At 46.1% G+C, this 22,334-nt stretch overlaps 1 protein-coding gene across 1 annotated transcript in view; it reads left to right on the top strand.

The window, feature by feature from the left end:
• Positions 1–15,985: 15,985 nt before the first annotated feature.
• The window catches only part of LOC123448328 (CDK5RAP1-like protein), a 32,012-nt gene continuing 25,663 nt past the window's right edge, over positions 15,986–22,334 (top strand). The window contains exons 1-2 of the mRNA XM_045125167.1: positions 15,986–16,263; positions 16,780–17,834. Coding sequence (XP_044981102.1) covers positions 16,061–16,263; positions 16,780–17,834 — 1,258 coding nt within the window. The 5' untranslated portion in view covers positions 15,986–16,060. The remainder of the gene's footprint in view (positions 16,264–16,779; positions 17,835–22,334) is intronic.

Here is a 22,334-nt window from a genome sequence, read left to right as displayed (position 1 = left end):
TGCCCATCATAAACGATCAACAGTAGTCTCGAGGACTACACCTAGTGGGTGCACTCAGCATGCCCCCAGTGGATGCGACACCACTCGACCAGGTCCAGCATGTCCGAGTCAAAAAACAAAAGAGCAAATATCTACAACTATCTCAATCAGACCCCCGCCGATGCAAGCACTCGACGGCGGTCTCGGGGACTACACCCAGTGGGTGCCCTCAGCGTGCCCCCACTGGACTTATTATCACACGCGCAAGTATGTCTTGTCGAGTGTCAACGACTATAAAAAACCAATCAAAGACCCCTGCCGATGTCACCGTCATTCGACAGCTGTCTCGGGGACTACACCCAGTGGGCACTCAACATGACCCCACTGGACCAGAAACAAGCAAGTATACGCCAAAATAAAACACCTAGTGGGTGTAGATTCAAGATGGACATAATTCAATCGGAAATGAACTTACTATTGGGTAACGTAGCATAAATTCAAAAAAAATCCTACACATATTCAGATCTTCCTATGGAGAGACCAGCAACGAGAGAGGGGTGAGTGCATGTTCATACCTTTGAAGATCGCTAAGCGGAAGCGCTACTAGAACGCGGTTGATGGAGTCGTACTCGCGGCGATTCAGATCGCGGTGTGATTCCGATCTAGTGCCGAACAACGGCACCTCCGCGTTCAACACACGTGCAGCCCAGTGACGTCTCCCGCACCTTGATCCAGCAAGGAGGAGGGAGAGGTTGGGGAAGAACTCCAGCAACACGACGGCGTGGTGTCGATGGAGAGACGAGGTCTCCCGGCAGGGCTTCGCCAAGCACCGGCACACAGGAGGAGGAGGAAGGGCAGGGCTGCACCGAGAGAGAGAGAAAACTGTGTGCAAAACAGCCCCGAAACCTCAACTATATATAGGGGGAGAGGGAGGGGCGCAGCCCTTAGGGTTCCCACCCCCAAGGGGTGCGGCAACCCCAGATGGGAGAGGGGGCGGCGGCCAGGGCAGGGAGGAGGGGTGGCGCACCCTTGTGGTGGGCCTTAGGCCCACCTGCGCTAGGGTCCCCCCCCCTCTCCCTTCTTCCTGCGCCATGGGCTGAGTGGGGGGCGCACCAGCCCACCTAGGGGCTGGTTCCCTTCCCCACTTGGCCCATCTAGCCTCCCGGGGTCATTGCCCCCCTTCGGTGGACCCCCGGGGCCACCTCCGATGGTCCCGGTACGTTACCGGTGATGCCCGACACACTTCCGGTGTCCGAAACCATCCGTCCTATATATCAATCTTTACCTCCGGACCATTCCGGAGCTCCTCATGACGTCCAGGATCTCATCCGGGACTCCGAACAACTTTCTATAACCTCGTATAACAATTCCCTATAACCCTAGCGTCATCGAACCTTAAGTGTGTAGACCCTACGGGTTCGGGAGACAGGCAGACATGACCGAGACACCTCTCCGGTCAATAACCATCAGCGGGGTCTGGATACCCATGGTGGCTCCCACTTTCTCCATGATGATCTCATCGGATGAACCACGATGTCAAGGATTCAATCAATCCCGTATACAATTCCCTTTGTCTGTCGGTATAGAACTTGCCCGAGATTCGATCGTCGGTATACCTATACCTTGTTCAATCTCGTTACCGGTAAGTCTCTTTACTCGTTCCGTAGCACGTCATCGTGTGACTAACTCCTTAGTCACATTGAGCTCATGATGATGTTCTACCGAGTGGGCCCAGAGATACCTCTCCGTTACACGGAGTGACAAATCCCGATCTCGATTCGTACCAACCCAACAGACACTTTCAGAGATACCTGTAGTGCACCTTTATAGTCACCCAGTTACGTTGTGATGTTTGATACACCCAAAGCACTCCTACGGTATCCGGGAGTTGCACAATCTCACGGTCGAAGGAAAAGACACTTGACATTAGAAAAGATTTAGCATACGAACAATACGATCTAGTGCTATGCTTAGGATTGGGTCTTGTCCATCACATCATTCTCCCAATGATGTGATCCCGTTATCAATGACATCTAATGCCCATGATTAGGAAACCATGATCATCTATTGACCAACGAGCTAGCCAACTAGAGGCTTGCTAGGGACACATTGTGTTCTATTTATTCACACATGTATTACTGTTTCCTGTTAATACAAATATAGCATGAACAATAGACGATTATCATGAACAAGGAAATATGATAATAACCATTTTATTATTGCCTCTAGGGCATATTTCCAACAGTCTCCCACTTGCACTAGAGTCAATAATCTAGTTACATTGTGATGTATCGAACACCCATAGCATTATGGTGTTGATCATGTTTTGCTCGTTGAAGAGGTTTAGTCAACGGGTCTGCAATATTCAGATCCGTGTGTACTTTACAAATATCTATTACTCCACTCTGGACATGGTCCTGGATGGAGTTGTAGTGGCATTTGATGTGCTTCGTCTTTCGTTGAAACCTGGGCTCCTTGGCTATGGCAATGGCACAAGTGTTGTCACAGAAGAGTGTCATTGGACTCGACGCGCTTGGAACCACTCCAAGGTCAGTGATGAGATCCTTCATCCAAATCCTTCATGAGCCGCTTCTGAAGCAGCTATGTACTCCGCTTCACATGTAGATGCTGCCACGACTTCTTGTTTGCTGCTGCACCAGCTCACTGCCCCACCATTCAAAACATATACGTATCCGGTCTGTGACTTAGGGTCATCTGGATCTGTGTCGAAGCTAGCGTCGACGTAACCCTTTACGACGAGCTCTTCGTCACCTCCATAAACGAGAAAAATTTCCTTAGTCCTTTTCAGGTACTTAAGGATATTCTTGACCGCTATCCAGTGTTCCATACCGGGATCACTTTGGTACCTCCCTACCAAACTTATGGCAAGGTTTATATCAGGTCTGGTACACAGCATGGCATACATAAGAGAGCCTACCGCTGAAGCGTAGGGGACAGAACTCATCTTCTCTCTATCTGCTGCTGTGGTCGGCGACTGAGTCTTACTCAATCTCATACCTTGGAAAACTGGCAAGAACCCTTTCTTTGAGTTTTGCATATTGAACTTCTTCAATATCTTGTCAAGGTATGTACTTTGCGAAAGACCTATGAGGCGTCTCGATATATCTCTATAGATCTTGATGCCTAATATGTATGCACCTTCTCCAAGGTCCTTCATTGAAAAACTCTTGTTCAAATAGGCCTTTATGCTCTCCAACATCTCTATATTATTCCCCATCAATAATATGTCATCCACATACAGTATGAGGAAAGCTACAGAGCTCCCACTCACTTTCTTGTACAGACAGGCTTCTCCGTAAACCTGTATGAACCCAAACGCTTTAATCACCTCATTAAAGCGAATGTTCCAACTCCGAGATGCTTGCACCAGCCCATAGATGGAGCGCTGGAGCTTGCACACTTTGTTAGCACCCTTAGGGTTGACAAAACCTTCTGGTTGCATCATATACAACTCTTCCTTAAGGTTCCCATTAAGGAACGCTGTTTTGACGTCCATTTGCCAAATTTCATAATCATAAAAGGCGGCAATTGCTAACATGATTCGGAGTGATTTCAGCTTCGCTACGGGAGAGAAAGTCTCTTCGTAGTCAACTCCTTGAATTTGTCGAAAACCCTTTGCGACAAGTCGAGCTTTATAAATGGTTACATTACCGTTTGCAGCAGTCTTCTTCTTGAAGATCCATTTATTTTCTATGGCTCGCCGGTCATCGGGCAAGTCCACCAAAGTCCATACTTTGTTCTCATACATGGATCCTATCTCGGATTTCATAGCTTCAAGCCATTTGTTGGAATCCGGGCCCGCCATCGCTTCTTCATAGTTCGAAGGTTCACCGTTGTCTAACAACATGATTTCCATCACAGGGTTGTCGTACCACTCTGGTGCGGAGCATGCCCTCGTGGACCTTCGCGGTTCAGTAGTAACTTGATCCGAAGCTTCGTGATCATTATCATTAACTTCCTCTTCAGTTGGTGTAGGCGCCACGGGAACAACTTCCCGCGCTGCGCTACTATCCTCTTCGAGAGGGGGTGTAATTACCTCATCAAGTTCTACCTTCCTCCCACTTACTTCTTTCGAGAGAAACTCTTTCTCTAGAAAGGATCCGTTCTTGGCAACAAAGGTTTTACCTTTGGATCTAAGATAGAAGGTATACCCAATAGTTTCCTTAGGATATCCTATGAATACGCATTTCTCCGCTTTGGGTTCGAGCTTTTCTGGTTGAAGTTTCTTCACATAAGCATTGCAGCCCCAAACTTTAAGAAACGACAACTTAGGTTTCTTGCCAAACCATAGTTCATACGGTGTCGTCTCAACGGATTTAGACGGTGCCCTATTTAAAGTGAATGCTGCAGTTTCTAATGCATATCCCCAAAATGATAGCGGTAAGTCGGTAAGAGACATCACAGATCGTACCATATCTAATAAAGTGCGATTACGATGCTCAGACACTCCGTTGCGTTGCTGTGTGCCAGGCGGCGTCAGTTGTGAAACGATTCCACACTTCCTTAGGTGTGTGCCAAACTCGTGACTCAAATATTCTCCTCCACGATCAGATCGTAGACGCTTAATTTTTCTGTCATGTTGATTCTCGACCTCACTCTGAAATTCCTTGAACTTTTCAAATGTCTCGGATTTGTGTTTCATCAAGTAGATATACCCATACCTACTCAAATCATCGGTGAGAGTGAGAACATAACGATAGCCACCGCGAGCTTCAACGTTCATTGGACCACACACATCAGTATGTATTATTTCCAATAAGTCGGTTGCTCTCTCCATTATTCTTGAGAATGGAGTCTTAGTCATCTTGCCCATGAGGCATGGTTCGCATGTGTCAAATGATTCAAAATCAAGAGACTCTAATAGTCCATCAGTATGGAGCTTCTTCATGCGCTTAACGCCGATATGACCAAGGCGGCAGTGCCACAAGTATGTGGGACTATCATTATCAACTTTACATCTTTTGGTACTCACACTATGAATATGCGTAACATCACGATCGAGATTCATCAAGAATAAACCATTCACCAGCGGAGCATGACCATAAAACATATCACTCATATAAATAGAACAACCATTATTCTCTGACTTAAATGAGTAGCCGTCTCGCATTAAGAAAGACCCTGATACAATGTTCATGATTAAAGCTGGTACTAAATAACAATTATTAAGGTTTAAAACTAATCCCGATGGTAGATGTAGAGGTAGTGTGCCGACATCGATCACATCGACCTTGGAGCCATTCCCGACGCGCATCGTCACCTCGTCCTTTGCCAGTCTCCGCTTATTCCGCAATTCCTGCTTTGAGTTGCAAATGTGAGCAACAACACCGGTATCAAATACCCATGAGCTACTACGAGTGCTGGTAAGGTACACATCAATAACATGTATATCACATATACCTTTAACGTTGCCGACCTTCTTGTCCACTAAGTATTTGGGGCAGTTCCGCTTCCAGTGACCTTTTCCCTTGCAATAGAAACACTCAGTCTCAGGCTTGGGTCCATTCTTTTTCTTCTTCCCGGCATCTGGCTTACCGGGCGCGCCAACAGCTTTGCCGTCTTTCTTGAAGTTCTTCTTACCCTTGCCCTTCTTGAAACTAGTGGTCTTGTTGACCATCAACACTTGATGCTCTTTCTTGATTTCTACTTCTGCAGACTTGAGCATCGAGTACAACTCGGGAATGGTCTTCTCCATCCCTTGCATGTTGTAGTTAAGCACAAAGCCTTTGTAGCTTGGTGGGAGAGACTGGGGGATTCTGTCAATTATAGCATCATCCGGAAGTTTGACTCCAAGTGAAGTCAGACGACCGTGTAACCCAGACATTTTGAGTATGTGCTCACTGACAGAACTGTTCTCCTCCATCTTACAGCTAAAGAACTTGTTGGAGACTTCATATCTCTCGACACGGGCATGAGCTTGAAAAACTAGCTTCAGCTCTTGGAACATCTCATATGCACCGTGTTGCTCAAAACGCCTTTGGAGCCCCGTTTCTAAACTGTATAACATGCCACACCTAACCAGAGAGTAGTCATCACTCCGCGTTTGCCAGACGTTCAGAATGTCCTGGGAAGCCGCGGGAGCGGGAGGGTCACCTAGCGGCGCATCAAGGACATAAGCCTTTTTAGCTGCTTCAAGGATGAGCTTCAAGTTGCGAACCCAGTCCGCATAGTTGCTACCATCATCTTTCAGCTTGTTTTTCTCTAGGAATGTGTTGAAATTGAGGTTGACGTTGGCCATCTACAATATTTATAAAGACAACTATTAGACTAAGTTCATGACAATTAAGTTCATTTAATCAAATTAAGTATGAACTCCCACTTAAATCGACATCCCTCTAGTCATCTAAGTGATACATGATCCATGTTGACTAACCCGTGTCCGATCATCACATGAGACGGACTAGTCACCATGGTGAGCAACTTCATGCTGATCGTATTCAACCATACGACTCATGTTCGACCTTTCGGTCTCTTGTATTCGAGGTCATGTCTGTACATGCTAAGCTCGTCGAGTCAACCTAGGTGTTTCGCGTGTGTAAATCTGGCTTACACCCGTTGTATGCGAACGTTAGAATCTATCACACCCGATCATCACGTGGTGCTTCGAGACAACGATCCTTCGCAACGGTGCACACTTAGGGGAATACGTTCTCGAAATTTTAAGAGGGATCATCTTATTATGCTACCGTCGTTCTAAGCAATAAGATGAAAAACATGATAAACATCACAATGCAATCATATAGTGACATGATATGGCCATTATCATTTTTGCTCTTTCGATCTCCATCTTCAGGCATCGCATGATCATCATCGTCACCGGCGTGACACCATGATCTCCATCATAGTGTCTCCCCGAAGTCGTCACGCCAACTACTACTATCACTACTACTATAGCTAACCGTTAGCAATGAAGTAAAAGTAGTAAGCACATGGCGTTGCATCTCATACAATAAATTAGGACAACTCCTATGGCTCCTGTCGGTTGTCATACTCATCGACATGCAAGTCGTGAAACCTATTACAATAACATGATCATCTCATACATCATACATGCAACATCACAACTTTGGCCATATCACATCACATGTCAAACCCTGCAAAAACAAGTTAGACGTCCTCTAATTGTTGTTGCAAGTTTTACGTGGCTGATTTGGGTTTCTAGCACGAACGCTTTCTTACCTACGTGACAGCCACAACGATGATATGACAAAGCTATTTACCCTTCATAAGGACCCTTTTCATCAAATCCAATCCGACTAGAATAGGAGAGACACACACCCGCTAGCCACCTTTATGCACGATGTGCATGTCTGTCGATGGAACCAGTCTCACGTAAGCGTACGTGTAAGGTCGGTCCGGGCCGCTTCATCCCACAATACCGTCGAAAAAGAATAAGACTAGTAGCGGCAAGAAATTGACAAATCATCGCCCACAACCTTTTGTGTTCTACTCGTGCATAGAATATACGCATAGAAAACCTGGCTCGGATGCCACTGTTGGGTAACGTAGCATAAATTCAAAAAAATTCCTACGCATATTCAGATCTTCCTATGCAAAGACCAGCAACGAGAGAGGGGTGAGTGCATCTTCATACCTTTTAAGATCGCTAAGCGGAGGCGTTACTAGAACGCGGTTGATGGAGTCGTACTCGCGGCGATTCAGATCGCGGTGTGATTCCGATCTAGTGCCGAACTACGGTACCTCCGCGTTCAACACACGTGCAGCCCGGTGACGTCTTCTGCACCTTGATCCAGCAAGGAGGAGGGAGAGGTTGGGGAAGAACTCCAGTAGCACGACGGCGTGGTGTCGATGGAGAGACAAGGTCTCCCGGCAGGGCTTCGCCAAGCAGCGTCAGAGAGGAGGAGGAAGAAGGGCAGGGCTGCGTCGAGAGAGAGAAAACCGTGTGCAAAACAGCCCCGAAACCTCAACTATATATAGGGGGAGAGGGAGGGGGCGCAACCCTTAGGGTTCCCACCCCCAAGGGGTGCGGCAGCCCCAGATGGGAGAGGGGGCGGCGGCTAGGGCACGGAGGAGGGGTGGCGCACCCCTCTGGTGGGCCTTAGGCCCACCTGCGCTAGGGTTCCCCCCTCTCCCTTCTTCCTGCGCCATAGGCTGAGTGGGGGCGCACCAGCCCACCTAGGGGCTGGTTCCCTTCCCCACTTGGCCTATCTAGCCTCCCGGGGTCGTTGCCCCCCTTCGATGGACCCCCGGGGCCACCTCCGGTGGTCCCGATACGTTACCGGTGATGCTCGAAACACTTCCGGTGTCCGAAACCATCCGTCCTATTTATCAATCTTTACCTCCGGACCATTCCGGAGCTCCTCGTGACGTCCGGGATCTCATCCGGGACTCCGAACAACTTTCTATAACCTCGTATAACAATTCCCTATAACCCTAGCGTCATCGAACCTGAAGTGTGTAGACCCTACGGGTTCGGGAGACAGGCAGACATGACCGAGACACCTCTCCGGTCAATAACCATCAGCGGGGTCTGGATACCCATGGTGGCTCCCACTTGCTCCACGATGATCTCATCGGATGAACCACGATGTCAAGGATTCAATCAATCCCGTATACAATTCCCTTTGTCTGTCGGTATAGAACTTGCCCGAGATTCGATCATCGGTATACCTATACCTTGTTCAATCTCGTTACCAGTAAGTCTCTTTACTCATTTCGTAGCACGTCATCATACCTTAGTGACATTGAGCTTATGATGATGTTCTACCGAGTGGGCCCAGAGATATCTCTCCGTCACACGGAGGGACAAATCCCGATCTCGATTCGTACCAACCCAACAGACACTTTTAGAGATACCCGTAGTGCACCTTTATAGTCACCCAGTTACGTTGTGACGTTTGATACACACAAAGCACTCCTACGGTATCCGGGAGTTGCACAATCTCACGTCGAAGGAAAATACACTTGACATTAGAAAAGCTTTAGCATACGAACAATACGATCTAGTGCTATGCTTAGGATTGGGTCTTGTCCATCACATCATTCTCCCAATGATGTGATCCCGTTATCAATGACATCTAATGCCCATGATCAGGAAACCATGATCATCTATTGACCAACGAGCTAGCCAACTAGAGGCTTGCTAGGGACACATTGTGTTTTATTTATTCACACATGTATTACTGTTTCCTGTTAATACAATTATAGCATGAACAATAGACGATTATCATGAACAAGGAAATATGATAATAACCATTTTATTATTGCCTCTAGGGCATATTTCCAATACTTACAATTGCACTTACTTGGACATTAGCACGAAGCGCCGAGCTGGTATCATACGCCAACTTGCTGGCCTCATACGCCTCCTTGCTTCGCAGCATCATCTGCTCAGCTTGGATCATGGCCTCTTTACCAGCTCCAGTCTCGTCTTCTGGGACACGGTGCACAGAGAATGTAAGCATTGGAGGAGTCGGCACTACAGCTGAGGTCACATGAGTTACCGGAAGTTGTTCAATCGGCGCTGGAGTCACAAGGGTTGAACTCGCTGGAGGAGCATTTGACAACGGAATCTCAAGCCCAGTTTTGGCTCGAGACGAGTCGCCAAGTTCTGAAGGCAATTCAGCAGTCGACCGTTGCAGTTCATCATTGTCTTCCAAGTGGATGACGTTTGTAGCTGTCAATCGACAATGTTAGTTTATCCAATCGATGAATTATATCCAGAAAACAAAACAGAGTGAAGATTTGTTATACCTCGTTGGGAGGTGGCCACATCTGCAATATCCACGTCCATGTGATCCTCTTCATCTCCAGGAGGCGACATCACCGAGGTAGAAGCTCTGACAAGCAAATTTCACTCGTTCATCAAAGGCATGAAATTCCACAACAACAAAAGAAAGGAAATAAACACTCACGGTAAGGCGACTGGAACAATGATCCTCATTCAGGGCAAAACTTTCCGAGGTTTGGGAGCATCGGGTTTGGGCTGTTTCGCAACCTTCTCTGCCGACTCAGCTGCTGCGGCCCGGTCACGCTTCGTATTCCTGGTGCTTGATGCCAGGGTCTTGCTTGGGGTAGCCGCCAGGTCTTGGCGCTGCTTGTATCGAGACTCGTTATGCGGGGGAGACTGAATCTCTTCTTCGCTCTCCTTCGAGCCGTCTTCGTTGTCCTCACTGTCCTCAGCATAATCATTGTCCACACTATCGCCCGCACTCTCTTCACCAACGTCAAGTTGCCCTCCGTTCGGCACGGGCGAATACATATTTGTCAACTCCTACAAGATACATACATCAAAGTCAGTCGACTGGAGATTCAATCACTCGACAAAGATATGAAAATATTCGGCAATGACATAACTCACCACGTTCGGTGGCGGATTCTCAGCATAGAAGGGCAAGACTCGTTTGGCTCCTAGAGGGTTGTCACATGCTCTAGTGATGCTTCTCAGCCACAACGCCACAGTCTCTTCAGAGACCTCCTCTGGGTGTGACCGAGTGGAGTCCTCGGGGCCCAAATAATGCCACATGGCGTGGTCTCTTGCTTGAAGAGGCTGGATTCGCCGACTGAGAAATGTCTCAAGTAGGTCCATCCGAGTCACCCCGCCACGGATCCGATTGACTAATGCATTCATCAGAATTCCTACCTAGATCTTCTCCTCCTCTGACACAGACAGTGTTCTGAGAGCAGTGGGTCGCTCCAAAGTGAATGGGGGAAGGCCAGTCGACATATTTGGAGTCGCATTGTCTTTGCAATAAAACCAAGTCGACTGCCAGCCTCGTACAGATTCAGGAAAAGTCATTTGAGGAAACACACTCTTACTCCTCTTCTGGAGCCCCAGGCCACCACATAGCTGGATGATCTGGGTTCTACTATCACTAGGATTGGCTTTATTTACCAACTGAGAACGTATGGTGAAGATATGTTTGAACAATCCCCAATGAGGGGAACAACCCAAGAAGCATTGGCACAACATTATGAACGCGGCAAGGTATGCAATAGTATTTGGAGGAAAGTGGTGGAGTTGAGAACCAAATAAGTTTAAAAATCCGTGGATGAATGTATGAGGAGGCAAAGAAAAACCTCGCTCGACGTGGGTGAGGAGGAGGACTCTCTCACCTTCGCGCGGCTCCGGCTCAACTTATCCCCGCGGCAACCTCCATGAACCGGCGGCTATCAGCCCGTCGGTGACAAGATTTAGGACGTCCACCTCCTTGACGGTAAACGAGAGCAAATCCCCCTGGATCCACCCCGGCGGCGCCGCAGATCGGGTGCCCGATGGCTTCTTGAAATTAGCTCCTTTCTTGGCCCGCTCAAGATTCCCTGTCTTCCCCTTCGTCATCTCAATGGCGGTGGTGGATATGAATCTAAGCGGTGCTTGTGAGATAGAGGTGGTGGATAGAAAGAGGGGAATTGAGGAGGAGAACTGTTCCAACCCTAGCGCCGTCCCATCTTATAGCCGCCCGAGTGATTCGCTGACCTGTGGGCCCACCAGATCTCCGTCTATCCCGGTAACAGAGGAAGTGTGATACGTGGTGATAAAGGCAACACCATAATCGAGGCATCGTTGTCCCACTTGCCATGGTCGTTGCGTCATAACCGCACAACGCGTGTTTGCCAAATTTTTGAGTCCCTGAAATCCGGGCCTCACGAAGCGACCCGTCACATCAAGAGGCCCTGTTGATCACTCGGACCAGTTTTCACGTTCAAGTTCACTCAGATGCATTTCAAGACAGAATTGATCAGGGTGAATGACAAAGACTTCAATCGACGCACACTTCTGTTAAGCCCTGAAGTGCATTTGGAGTTTGCGTGTCTTATCAAAATCTGCATCGACCCCTTTCCCACTCGAACCCCGATCCATTTGGGGGCTAATGATGGGGATATGTACCTAGGGTAGAGTCATAGGCCTGACCTACATGTCCTACCCAAGGGCATTACATTGAAGACTTAAAGATTACAAGGAAGGCTTTGACTGACTCGCCATGGTGCACGGGTCACTCGGTAGAACATCCACTTAGAGACTTTCTCCCTTCACTCGACGGAAGCCTTTCACTCGGAAGAACTAGAGGCCAGTCGACCGCAGAAGATCAGAAGCCACTCCAGGGAGGCTAACGAGCAGGCATTCGACTGGTCGTCATAAGTAACATTTATTACGTATGTTATCAGTAACGTATGCCTTTATATCCACTAATCGAACCCTTGGTTGCCTGGTCTTGATGAGGGGTAGCGCACTCTATATAAGCCACCCCTCCCCTCTGGCATAAGGGTTCGCATCCCCTGTAACACACATATTCCACACGACAAGAGCTCCTGAGCACTGAGACATAGGGTTGTTACCTCGACGAGAGGGGTCTAAACTCATACATCGTGTGTACAAACTCGCCATAGCTAGGACTCTACCCTCTCCTTACGTACCCCTCACCTCTACTCTCAGGCTCGTTCCCACGACATTTACCACTATAGGCAACTTTTGGTTAGGGTTTGTATCATGGACATCTATCATCCGAACGTTCTTTTGTGTTGTCTATGATGACTACCAAATTGCCTAGCATCACTTGTAAGTTGCCTACCATGACTACCTACCAACTTTGCTGCTATATGACGCACTTTTTGTTAGGTTGCCTATCATGCCTACATATCAACTCGATGCTCTTATAAAGTTGGCTATCATGATCGTCAAGTTGCCTAGCGTCACCTATGAAGTGGATTTTAATGATTTTTTAGAGGCAACTTTGCTACCACAAAGAGGAAACTTCTGAACTGAAGTAGGCAACTTTCGGTTAGGTTGTGTATCATGCCCACCTATCATCCTGATGTTCTTTTGATTTGGCTACAATGACTACCAGATTGTCTAGAATGTCGTATAAGTTGCCTAGCGTCAACTATGAAGTTGCTTTCGATGATACTTCTTTTCTCAAGCAACTTTCGTGTCACGGAGAGGCAACTTTTGTACTACAATAGGCAACCTTTGCACTATAATAGGCAACTTTTGGTTAGGTTGTGTACCATGGTCATGTATCATCCTAATGTGCTTTTGAATTGGCTATGATGTTGCCTACCAAGCTGCCTGCCATCACTTGTAAGTTGCCTACCATGACTACGTATCAACCTTAGTGCTGCATAACGCACCTCGTCGTTAGGTTGCCTATTATGGCCACACATCAAATCAATGTGTTTATAAGTTTGCTATCATGATCGTTAACTTTCCTAGCGCAACCTATGAAGTTTGTTTTGACAAACTTCTTCTCTTGTTAGATAGAAAACTTTGGTGGGCAGGAAGGCAACTTCTGAAATACAGTAAGAAACTTTCAGTTAGTTTATGTATCATGGTCACCTATCAGCCCAATGTTCTTTTGAGTTGCCTAATATAACTAACAAGTTTTCTACATCACCTATAAGTTGCCTACCATGACTGACTATCAACTTTGGTGATACATGAGAAGCACTTTATTGCAAATGTTGCCTATAGTGACTACCTATCAACTCAGCGCTCCCATCAGTTGGCTATCATGACCATCGAGTTGACTACCATCACATATTAAGTTACCTTCAACAAACTATTTTTTTCAAGCAACTTTGATGGTATAATGAGCAATCTTGTTGTTATAAGAAGAAAATTTGTTGTCAGGTTGCCTATTATGGCTATTATTAAACTAATGATTTTCTAATATGGTTGTCCTGATTCTCAAATGTCTAACATAATTCTAGTGTTGCTTTTGATCAACATTTTTTATAGGCAACTTCAATACTATGGTACGCGGGGGGGGGGGGGGGGGGCAACTTTGGTGCAACAAGAAGAAACTTTGCGGTAGATTGCTTATCATGACTACATCTCTATCCAAACACTTCTAAGTTGACGAGTAGCACTAACAAGTTGCCTGATATCACATGCAAAGTTGCCTATGATGATTACCTATCAACCTAATGCCCCCCTAAGTTGGTACCATGACTGTCAAGTTGTGTAACACCATCTCTATAGTTGCATAACATCATCTCTAAGGTTTCCTAGCATTATCTAAACCTTAGCAACAACATCAACTTTTCATAATACTGTGGGCAACTAATTACCGATGGCAAGCAATTAATCAGTCATAATAGGCGACTAAAAAATTACCAATGATAGACAACTGAGCATCGACAATAGGATACTTAAAGATAATGGTAGGTAACTGCACATCAACTGGTAGAGAACTTACCCGTCGCGATAGCCAAAAGTGAGAAGAATATTAGGCAAATTAACTATTACACATACACAACTAAGTTGCTTCTGTGCACCACTAAAGTTACCTTCCAAAAATAAGAAAGTTGCTTTGCAAGTGATGTAAAGTTTACTACCCCACATAGCTTGGCCACTTTCCCTGGGTAACAGAAGTGGTGTGAAGTTGTCCACCGCTCAAGTAACTTACCACTTGTCCATGTCTCTGGCAACTCCCGTTCGCATCTCTCGCAAGTGGCTCTCACCCATTTTTCCGTGTTTTTTTGCGTAGGGGTGGTCGCCGCACTCAACCTATCTCCCAAAATGTGCTTCTCTCGCGCGTGCCCCTACCCCCGATGCTTCCCTCCATAAATCCTATTTAACCTCCTATGAAACCTCAGTCCACCTCGTCCCTATGCATTTCGCGGTTCGTCAACCCCCCTAAAGTCGCGAAGGCCCAACCCCTATCCACAAAACACTCAATTTGTCCTGACCCATAGATCTCGCACACGGTTGGCGGGCCAAACATCGGCCCAACCCATGACTTCACACATGAGCGGCGTTCCTGCTTCACTCGACTCTCGGGAGTGAATCTCCGGGCAACTCATGTCAACATCTCTAGCAACTACTTATCATGCATTGGGCAAGCTTTTGTGTGAAAAAAAGAAAAAAAAACACAAGGGGGGATGTTGATCTAGTCAAGATCGCTCGAGTTCGGCAAGTTTAACACGTGATAGCTATGAAAAAAGCTTGTAGTATCATCGAAAACTATCTAGTAAATGTTCGACAAGTTTTAGTGAGTAAAAACACAATACACATCTTGTGTAATTAAAGACAACCCATCTTGTGGGAATGAGACATCGACTGTTATGGTGTACCACATTGCAGAAACAAATCAACCAACAACACAAGCATCTGCTACACATACAAAATCAAAACAACCATTCACAAATTAGATGCACGCGCAACATTGCATCTCCTATTGCTTGTTACCATCAAACATCGCAAGATGGCACACAAGCAATATACACAAGAATTACACATATCAACGACAATAAAGAGCTTTACATGGCCATCTATCATTTGTGCAGCAAAAACAAAACAAGATACGAGTGTCGAAAGGCCGATCAAGCAAGGAGCAAGAAAAGATTCGAGCCGCAGCAAACAACATCGGCAATCGAGCTGACGAGACGTATCAGCCGACGCGTCAGTCGTCGATGGTGGACATCCTGTCCCCGCCGACCTTACTTCCGCCCAGCTCCAGATGCAAGGCTGCAATAGGATGCCCCCTGTGCTGGGCGGCTAGAGTGTTGAGGACTGCACGACATGCACCTGACCATGTGGTTGTCAGAGAACAATGAAACAGAGGAGTCTAGACCTTGAGGCTCGCGTGGGCGCGGGGCACATCCGCATGTCGCAGCCAAAAGAAGTGAGCACCCGGGAGCAACAACGTCGCAGACACCGAAAAATGCCTCCCCGTAAACCTTCACCTACGGGTGCCCTGAAGAAGACGGGATCTCCATGAACGGCCTGTCCTAGATGAAGATGAATTGGATGGCGTTGAGACTAGATGAGATCTAGGCGGCGGGGTAGGGGAGGAGAGAGAACAAATGAGAGGAAGAGGGATCGGTGCGGTGGATTTTTTTTTGAAATGGAGCAAGTATGTGGCTTGTCGTGTAGCTGAGCGCTCACACAACGATACATGGCACGCGAACACTTTTAAGAATTTAGGTATTTTATTAATATTAGAAAGACAAGAAATAGATTACATTGCTTTTCACCACTGATCTTACATCAGACGGACATGCCAAACTGTTATCCGACTGCCCCCGACACGCCGCCGCTCCTACCCGACCCCTCTTTCCTCACCTCTCGCACGCCCCGCTCACCGCCATCCAAACCGCGATGGCGGCGCCGCTCGCCCCGCTCACCGCCGCCCGCCTCGGCCGTGGCCTCGGCCTCCTAGCATCCGTACGCTACTACGGCGCTATCCCTGTTCCACTTTCCGTTTCCGACCCACGGCGCCGGCTCCCGGCCCCGCCCCATCTCCACGTCAGCCGCTCTGTCCGCCACCTCGCCGCCACGGACGTCTCTGAGCCCCAGACAGAGTAAGTCGGTGACCCTTCCATTCCCTCAACTTGAAGCGCGATAGGCTGACGTTGTGTTAGAGCATCAGTAAACTGTAAAACTTGGTGGAAAAGTGCATTTGTTATTGTTAGAACCCTTTCTGTTTCAGCTAAAGATGTACTCTCTCTGTCCCATATTAATTGAGGCTCAAACGGATGTATCTAGCACTGCAAGTATTTTCGTTTCTGTACGGAACTAGATATTTCCTTGTTTATTTCGTTCTTGGTCCAGTGCGAGCTAATCGCTAATGTATGGCTGCAGTCTCAGAATTTATGTCGTCTCTTGCCTGGCTCAGTGCTGAAATATTTTGCTTTTTGTGTTTAACAAGCTTATGCATGGACGACTGTCCATTTTGTTAGCTATTGAGTTTCATGTGACTGGTTATTGTATTCTTTTTCGTAGCAGTATTCAGTGAACTCCGATCAGTTAATATGCCTCATAATGATTTGTGCCTGCATTTTGAGATATAACCGTGATTTTTCTTGTGGGTCGTCTAGTTCAGAGTCTGGTACAGCGACTGTAAAGAAGGGACGCATCTACCATGAAACGTACGGGTGTCAGATGAATGTAAATGATATGGAGATTGTGCTGTCTATCATGAAAAAGGAAGGGTACAATGACATTGTTCCTGACCCTGAGAGTGCAGAGATAATATTTATCAACACCTGTGCAATTCGTGACAATGCAGAACAGAAAGTTTGGCAGCGGCTCAACTACTTTTGGTTCCTGAAAAGGCAATGGAAAACTAATGTCGCTGGAGGGAGATCTAAGTCTCTGCGTCCTCCTAAGATTGCTGTTCTCGGGTGCATGGCAGAGCGACTGAAGGAGAAAATACTCGACTCCGATAAGATGGTTGATGTTGTATGTGGTCCGGATGCGTACAGGGACTTGCCTAGGCTGCTGCAAGAAGTGGATTATGGGCAGAAGGGTATCAACACACTCCTCTCACTGGAGGAGACTTATGCTGACATCACCCCAGTTAGGATTTCTGACAATTCGGTTACGGCGTTCGTGTCAGTTATGAGGGGTTGTAACAATATGTGCTCGTTTTGCATTGTTCCCTTCACTAGAGGCAGGGAGAGGTCACGCCCAGTATCTTCTGTTGTCCGAGAAGTTGGTGAGCTCTGGTATGCTGGCGTAAAAGAAGTAATGCTTCTTGGTCAGAATGTAAACAGTTATAATGATACTTCTGAAGTTGAGGAGTTAGAGCCTGGTAAAAACTGGCAGCTCAGCGAAGGATTTTCCAGCAGGTGCAAAGTGAAGAATACGGGGTTGCGCTTTGCCGATCTCCTGGATCAGTTGTCTCTGGAATACCCTGAGATGCGATTCAGGTTTACCTCTCCACATCCAAAGGATTTTCCTGATGAGCTGCTATATTTGATGCGGGATAGGCACAATATTTGCAAACTTATTCACTTGCCTGCACAATCAGGCAGCACAGAGGTGCTGGAACGAATGAAGCGGGGTTATACTCGAGAAGCATATTTGGAGCTTGTACAGAAAATCCGTAATGTCATTCCAGATGTTGGGCTAAGCAGTGATTTCATAAGTGGTAAGACACACATGTTTTCTGCTTTTTGGTAATCACAATCTTTCTAAGTGAAGTGCTTCCAATGTGGATATATATTTTCTGGAGTAAATTGCAAAAATCCACCACAATTGGGGCGAAGTTTTCAACGCTTCAGGAAAAAAACACCAAAAAACATGCATTTTGGTGGGTGCTTGATGACTTTTGCACAATTGTGGTGTTTTTTTGCAATTTATTCATATTTTCTGTGTGGCTGATTTGGAGAGAGGGATGTGGTTAGGTGCTGCTTTCTCGCTTCTTATTCTCCTTGATTGCTTTTTATATGGAATACTTGGTTTTTAGATGAACGGGGAGCTCCTCTCCCCGGCTCCATTACTCAGAATGAAACCAAAACATAGTGTCATACATCAGCTCACTTAGAGGAGCAGTTCAAAGGAAAACAGAGACAAAAGGAAACATAAAAACGTCTCCTCAACAGGAGATGAAAGACAGGCAGGCCTGGGATAGAAACTAAAACTAGGCTTTTTGTTCTGATCTGCTTCAAACCACCACATCTTCTCCTGATTGCCTGAGCTTCAGAGGAGGTGCAGCAACGGCTTGTGGTGACCAACAGGCAGAGAGGATAGAGACGGGGCTGCTCAGTGTGCATTTGTCTCCAGGGGCCTTTTCTTGCTCGGGGAGTGGTAGCAGTCGTCGTCCTCAGATACCTTGAGATTAGGGATCCCTTCATTTGAAACCTGCTTCAGCATCAGCCACTTAGGATCATGGGGGGCAGCTGGGTGTGTCTTGTCAGCTCCTCCAAGAAGCCCAACATCTTCAGCTTGCCATGTTCTGGTGTCAGTATCTCCCAGGATTTGAGAGTCCTGAGGATCACTCTCCAGACCTGCTCAACATATATCCAAGTGTTGTTGTTAAAGATCATAGAGTTCTTATACTTCCACAAGCACCACAGGACAGCTGAACTAACAGTGTTTAGGACAACATGTTTCTTATTAGAGTTCCAAAATCTAGCCACTGATTCATAATCAAAACCAATTGAAATGTTAAAGTGAGCACCAATGTAAGACCATAGGATTCTAGCAACTGTGCAATCAAAGAACATGTGAAAGACAGATTCTTCCTCTGCACAGAACACACAGTCTAGAGGTTTAATAATGCGTCTCTTCCTTAGATTATCCCTAGTCATCAATTTGTTACTAGAAAACAACCATAAGAAAACATGGATTCTAGGGGGGACACAGATTTTCCAAACAGCAGGAACAAACGTTGGTTGCACACCTCTAAAATTGATCACATGGTACAAAGAGCTAGAGGAGTAAACTCTCTTGTTTTCCAGCTGCCAAACAAGAGAATCAGAGCCCTCAGGAAGGACAAGGCTACTAGCAATCTCAAGCAATTGGTACCAGTGTTCAGTAAGCCTATCATTAAAGTTTCTCCTAATAGAGAGTTTAAATGTGGTGCCATCCCACACCTCCCTGATGCATTTAGTCTGTTCATTGCAGATCACATACACAAGCCAAAATTGTACATCAAGGGGAGATGTGCCAAACCAAGTGTCTTCCCAAAACCTAACCTTATCTCCTCTTTCTACTTTCCATCTATATCCAAATTTGAGGGTTTGATGATGGATTGTAGTTCTTTCCAAAATCCGGAGCTATGAGGGTTAGGGCCAAGAGAAAACAAGTTGGGCTTACCATTCATGTATTTATTATCTATCATAACTCTCCAAGGTTTCCCCTCCCCCTCATAGTATCTTTTGACCCAAAGACCCTAGGAGGCAAAGGTTAACTTCTTGGAGGTTAGGGATTCCAAGGCCACCAAATTCTTTCTTCATGCATACTAACTTCCAGTTTGCTAGGTGTAATTTCCTACGACCGTCAAAGTCATTCCACAAACAATTAGCCATCTGAAAATTGATCAAATCAATAGCCCATTTTGGAAATTTGAAAAAGGAAAGTAGATAAATTAGAATACTGGCAAGGCCTGGATAAGGATTAACCTGCCTTTATAAGAGGGTAGTTTCCCTCTCCATCCTGCAATCCTTTTCATGATCTTATCAATTAAAGGCTGAATGTCTTCCCTTCTCAGTTTGTCATGGTGAAGAGGGATCCCTAGGTATTTATTAGGGAAGGCCTGGTAGTGGCGGAGCTAGCAAATTTCTAAAGCCTGGGCATACCATAAGCTAAAATTGTCTTTGATCTACCAAACAACACAAGTATCATATACTCCCTCCGTTCCTAAATATAAGTCTTTTTAGAGGTTCAACTAATGAACTACATACGAATGTATATAGACATATTTTAGAATATAGATTCATTCATTTTGCTTCGTATGTAGACACCTAGTGAAATATCTTAAAAGACTTATATTTAGGTACGGAGGGAGTATTTGGGTAATTGTTGTGTAATATACACGCTAATATTTCAGAAAAATATGAGATGTAAGTACCAAATAGTAACTCGCTAAACAATTGCCATACAACCAAACAAATAATTCTGGAACTGAATAAACATAATCGACACGGTCAATGTTCAATTTCATAACTTCTCGATAAATTATAGGCAATAACTCACCTAACCGTCACTTGCTGCCGATGACCCTCGTTGTTGGCAGGTTACTGGCTAGTGCTCGTTGGAGATCCTCCTCCGATGAGCCACCATGAGCCGGAGCGAAATTCCCACTAGGAACGCCGAGGCCCCCGCTCTTGTGCTTCCAATCCCAATCGCCGCCGGCCGGAGTCGATTGGAGGCCTGACTGTGTGCCATCTCTTGTGGGCTTGCTGGTCATCAGTGCTCTACTAGTCCACCTCGCCGCCTCCATGACGGAGTAGCTAGGGCCTACGACATAGGTGTTAAGCTTCATGCACTAGCCAACGCAACCAAAAGTCCGAACTCATGAAAAGGGCTAGTGCAATCCACATATACTGTAACACCCTCTCTCACGTGTGACGGGGAAGACAAGTCAACACGTGCAACCGGAAGAGAGCGACGGCGCGCGAAACTCATGTATGACTCAAGAGGCCTCTACGTGGACACAAAGTGGGGCTACCAGCAATTTTTAATAAATTGCGAAACCAGGACTTGAACTCAAGACCTTAGCTCTGATACCATGTTAAGCTTCATGCACTAGCCAACGCAACCAAAAGTCCGAACTCATGAAAAGGGTTAGTGCAATCCACATATACTGTAACAATAGGCACGTCGTGCAACGCAACGAAAACCAAGTGAGGCAGCCGAACAGGTGAGCGATGCAACCAGATCGATCAATCCGCTTTTTTTAGCACAATCGATTCATCACGTTCATGTTCTTTCCACGAGCTGCCTAGCCTCTTGTGGCCCATATAAGGAAATGAATTGATGGGCCTCGTCCTGGTTGGTGTGAGTAAGCCCAAAAGACAAAGAAAACACCCAAACTAGCCCAAGTCGTGAAGCTTTTGTAGTTTTTAGCGATTGAGGTGATTGTGATTACTCGCACTGGTTGTAAACGTGCAGGTAATCGGCAGGGTCGAGCCCGGGCACGTGCCCGGGGTGCCCCTGCCCCTTGGTGCATTCAAGTACTTCTAAAAAATCACAAAGTTCAGCATCTTCTATGTTGATGGGGATCAACTCACTATTACTGTAATTGACTCTCATGCCAAAGACTTGCTCAAAACAATTTAGGACTATTTTGAGATTCGTGGCATGTTGGATATCTTTATCAAGAAAGAGGATCGTGTCATCAGCATATTTGAGACATGTGATGCCTCTAGGACAAATTTCAGGACAGAGCCCTTCAATTAGCTGCTGGTGGGAGGCTTTAATTAACATTCTAGTGAGCACATCCACCACAAGATTGAAAAGTAGTGGAGACATAGGGTCCCCTTGCCCAAGTCCCTTTCGAGTAATGAAGAAGTCACTTTCACAATTATTAACCTTGACTCCAGCAGAGCCTCCATGGGTGATTTGATGGATCCAACTAATCCATTTCTCCCCAAAACTCCTAGCTTTAAGAAGCTCATCTAGGAAACCAAGATTAACTTTGTCAAAAGCCTTTTCATAATCTAGTTTCAAGACTAGTCCTTGCCACTTGTTGGAATGGATGGAGTTAGGGGTGGAAACGGATCGGATGCGGATCGGATAGTGCTCTTACCAATTCCGTTACCATATTTTCAAAACGAATCGAATACGGATGCGGCTCAGATGTTATTCGAATAAGGATACGTATCGGATGTTTGCTTGATTCGGAACATATACGAATAATAGTGATATATTGCTTAATTAAATTAGTCAATAGCTATGTGACATGAAATAATCAACTTGAGACATACGATAAGTCAATGATAAATAGGTTTATAAATAAATACAATTGTAATGCATAATAATTTCTAAGTTTAATCATACAAAGAGTAAAATTTGACCACTTATTTGGCTTTTATGTTGGATAATTGGAATATTGGGGCTCGCATTTTGAAAATTACCTCCCATAATCTTACTCGGATACGGACATATCCACTCCCATATCCATATTTGTGTCAAAATCTCATAC

Source organism: Hordeum vulgare, chromosome 4H (assembly GCF_904849725.1).
Source record: "Hordeum vulgare subsp. vulgare chromosome 4H, MorexV3_pseudomolecules_assembly, whole genome shotgun sequence".
Classification (NCBI taxonomy): Eukaryota; Viridiplantae; Streptophyta; class Magnoliopsida; order Poales; family Poaceae; genus Hordeum; species Hordeum vulgare.
Note: the sequence above shows the minus strand (reverse complement) of the source record. Positions and strands in the feature narration are given on the sequence as shown.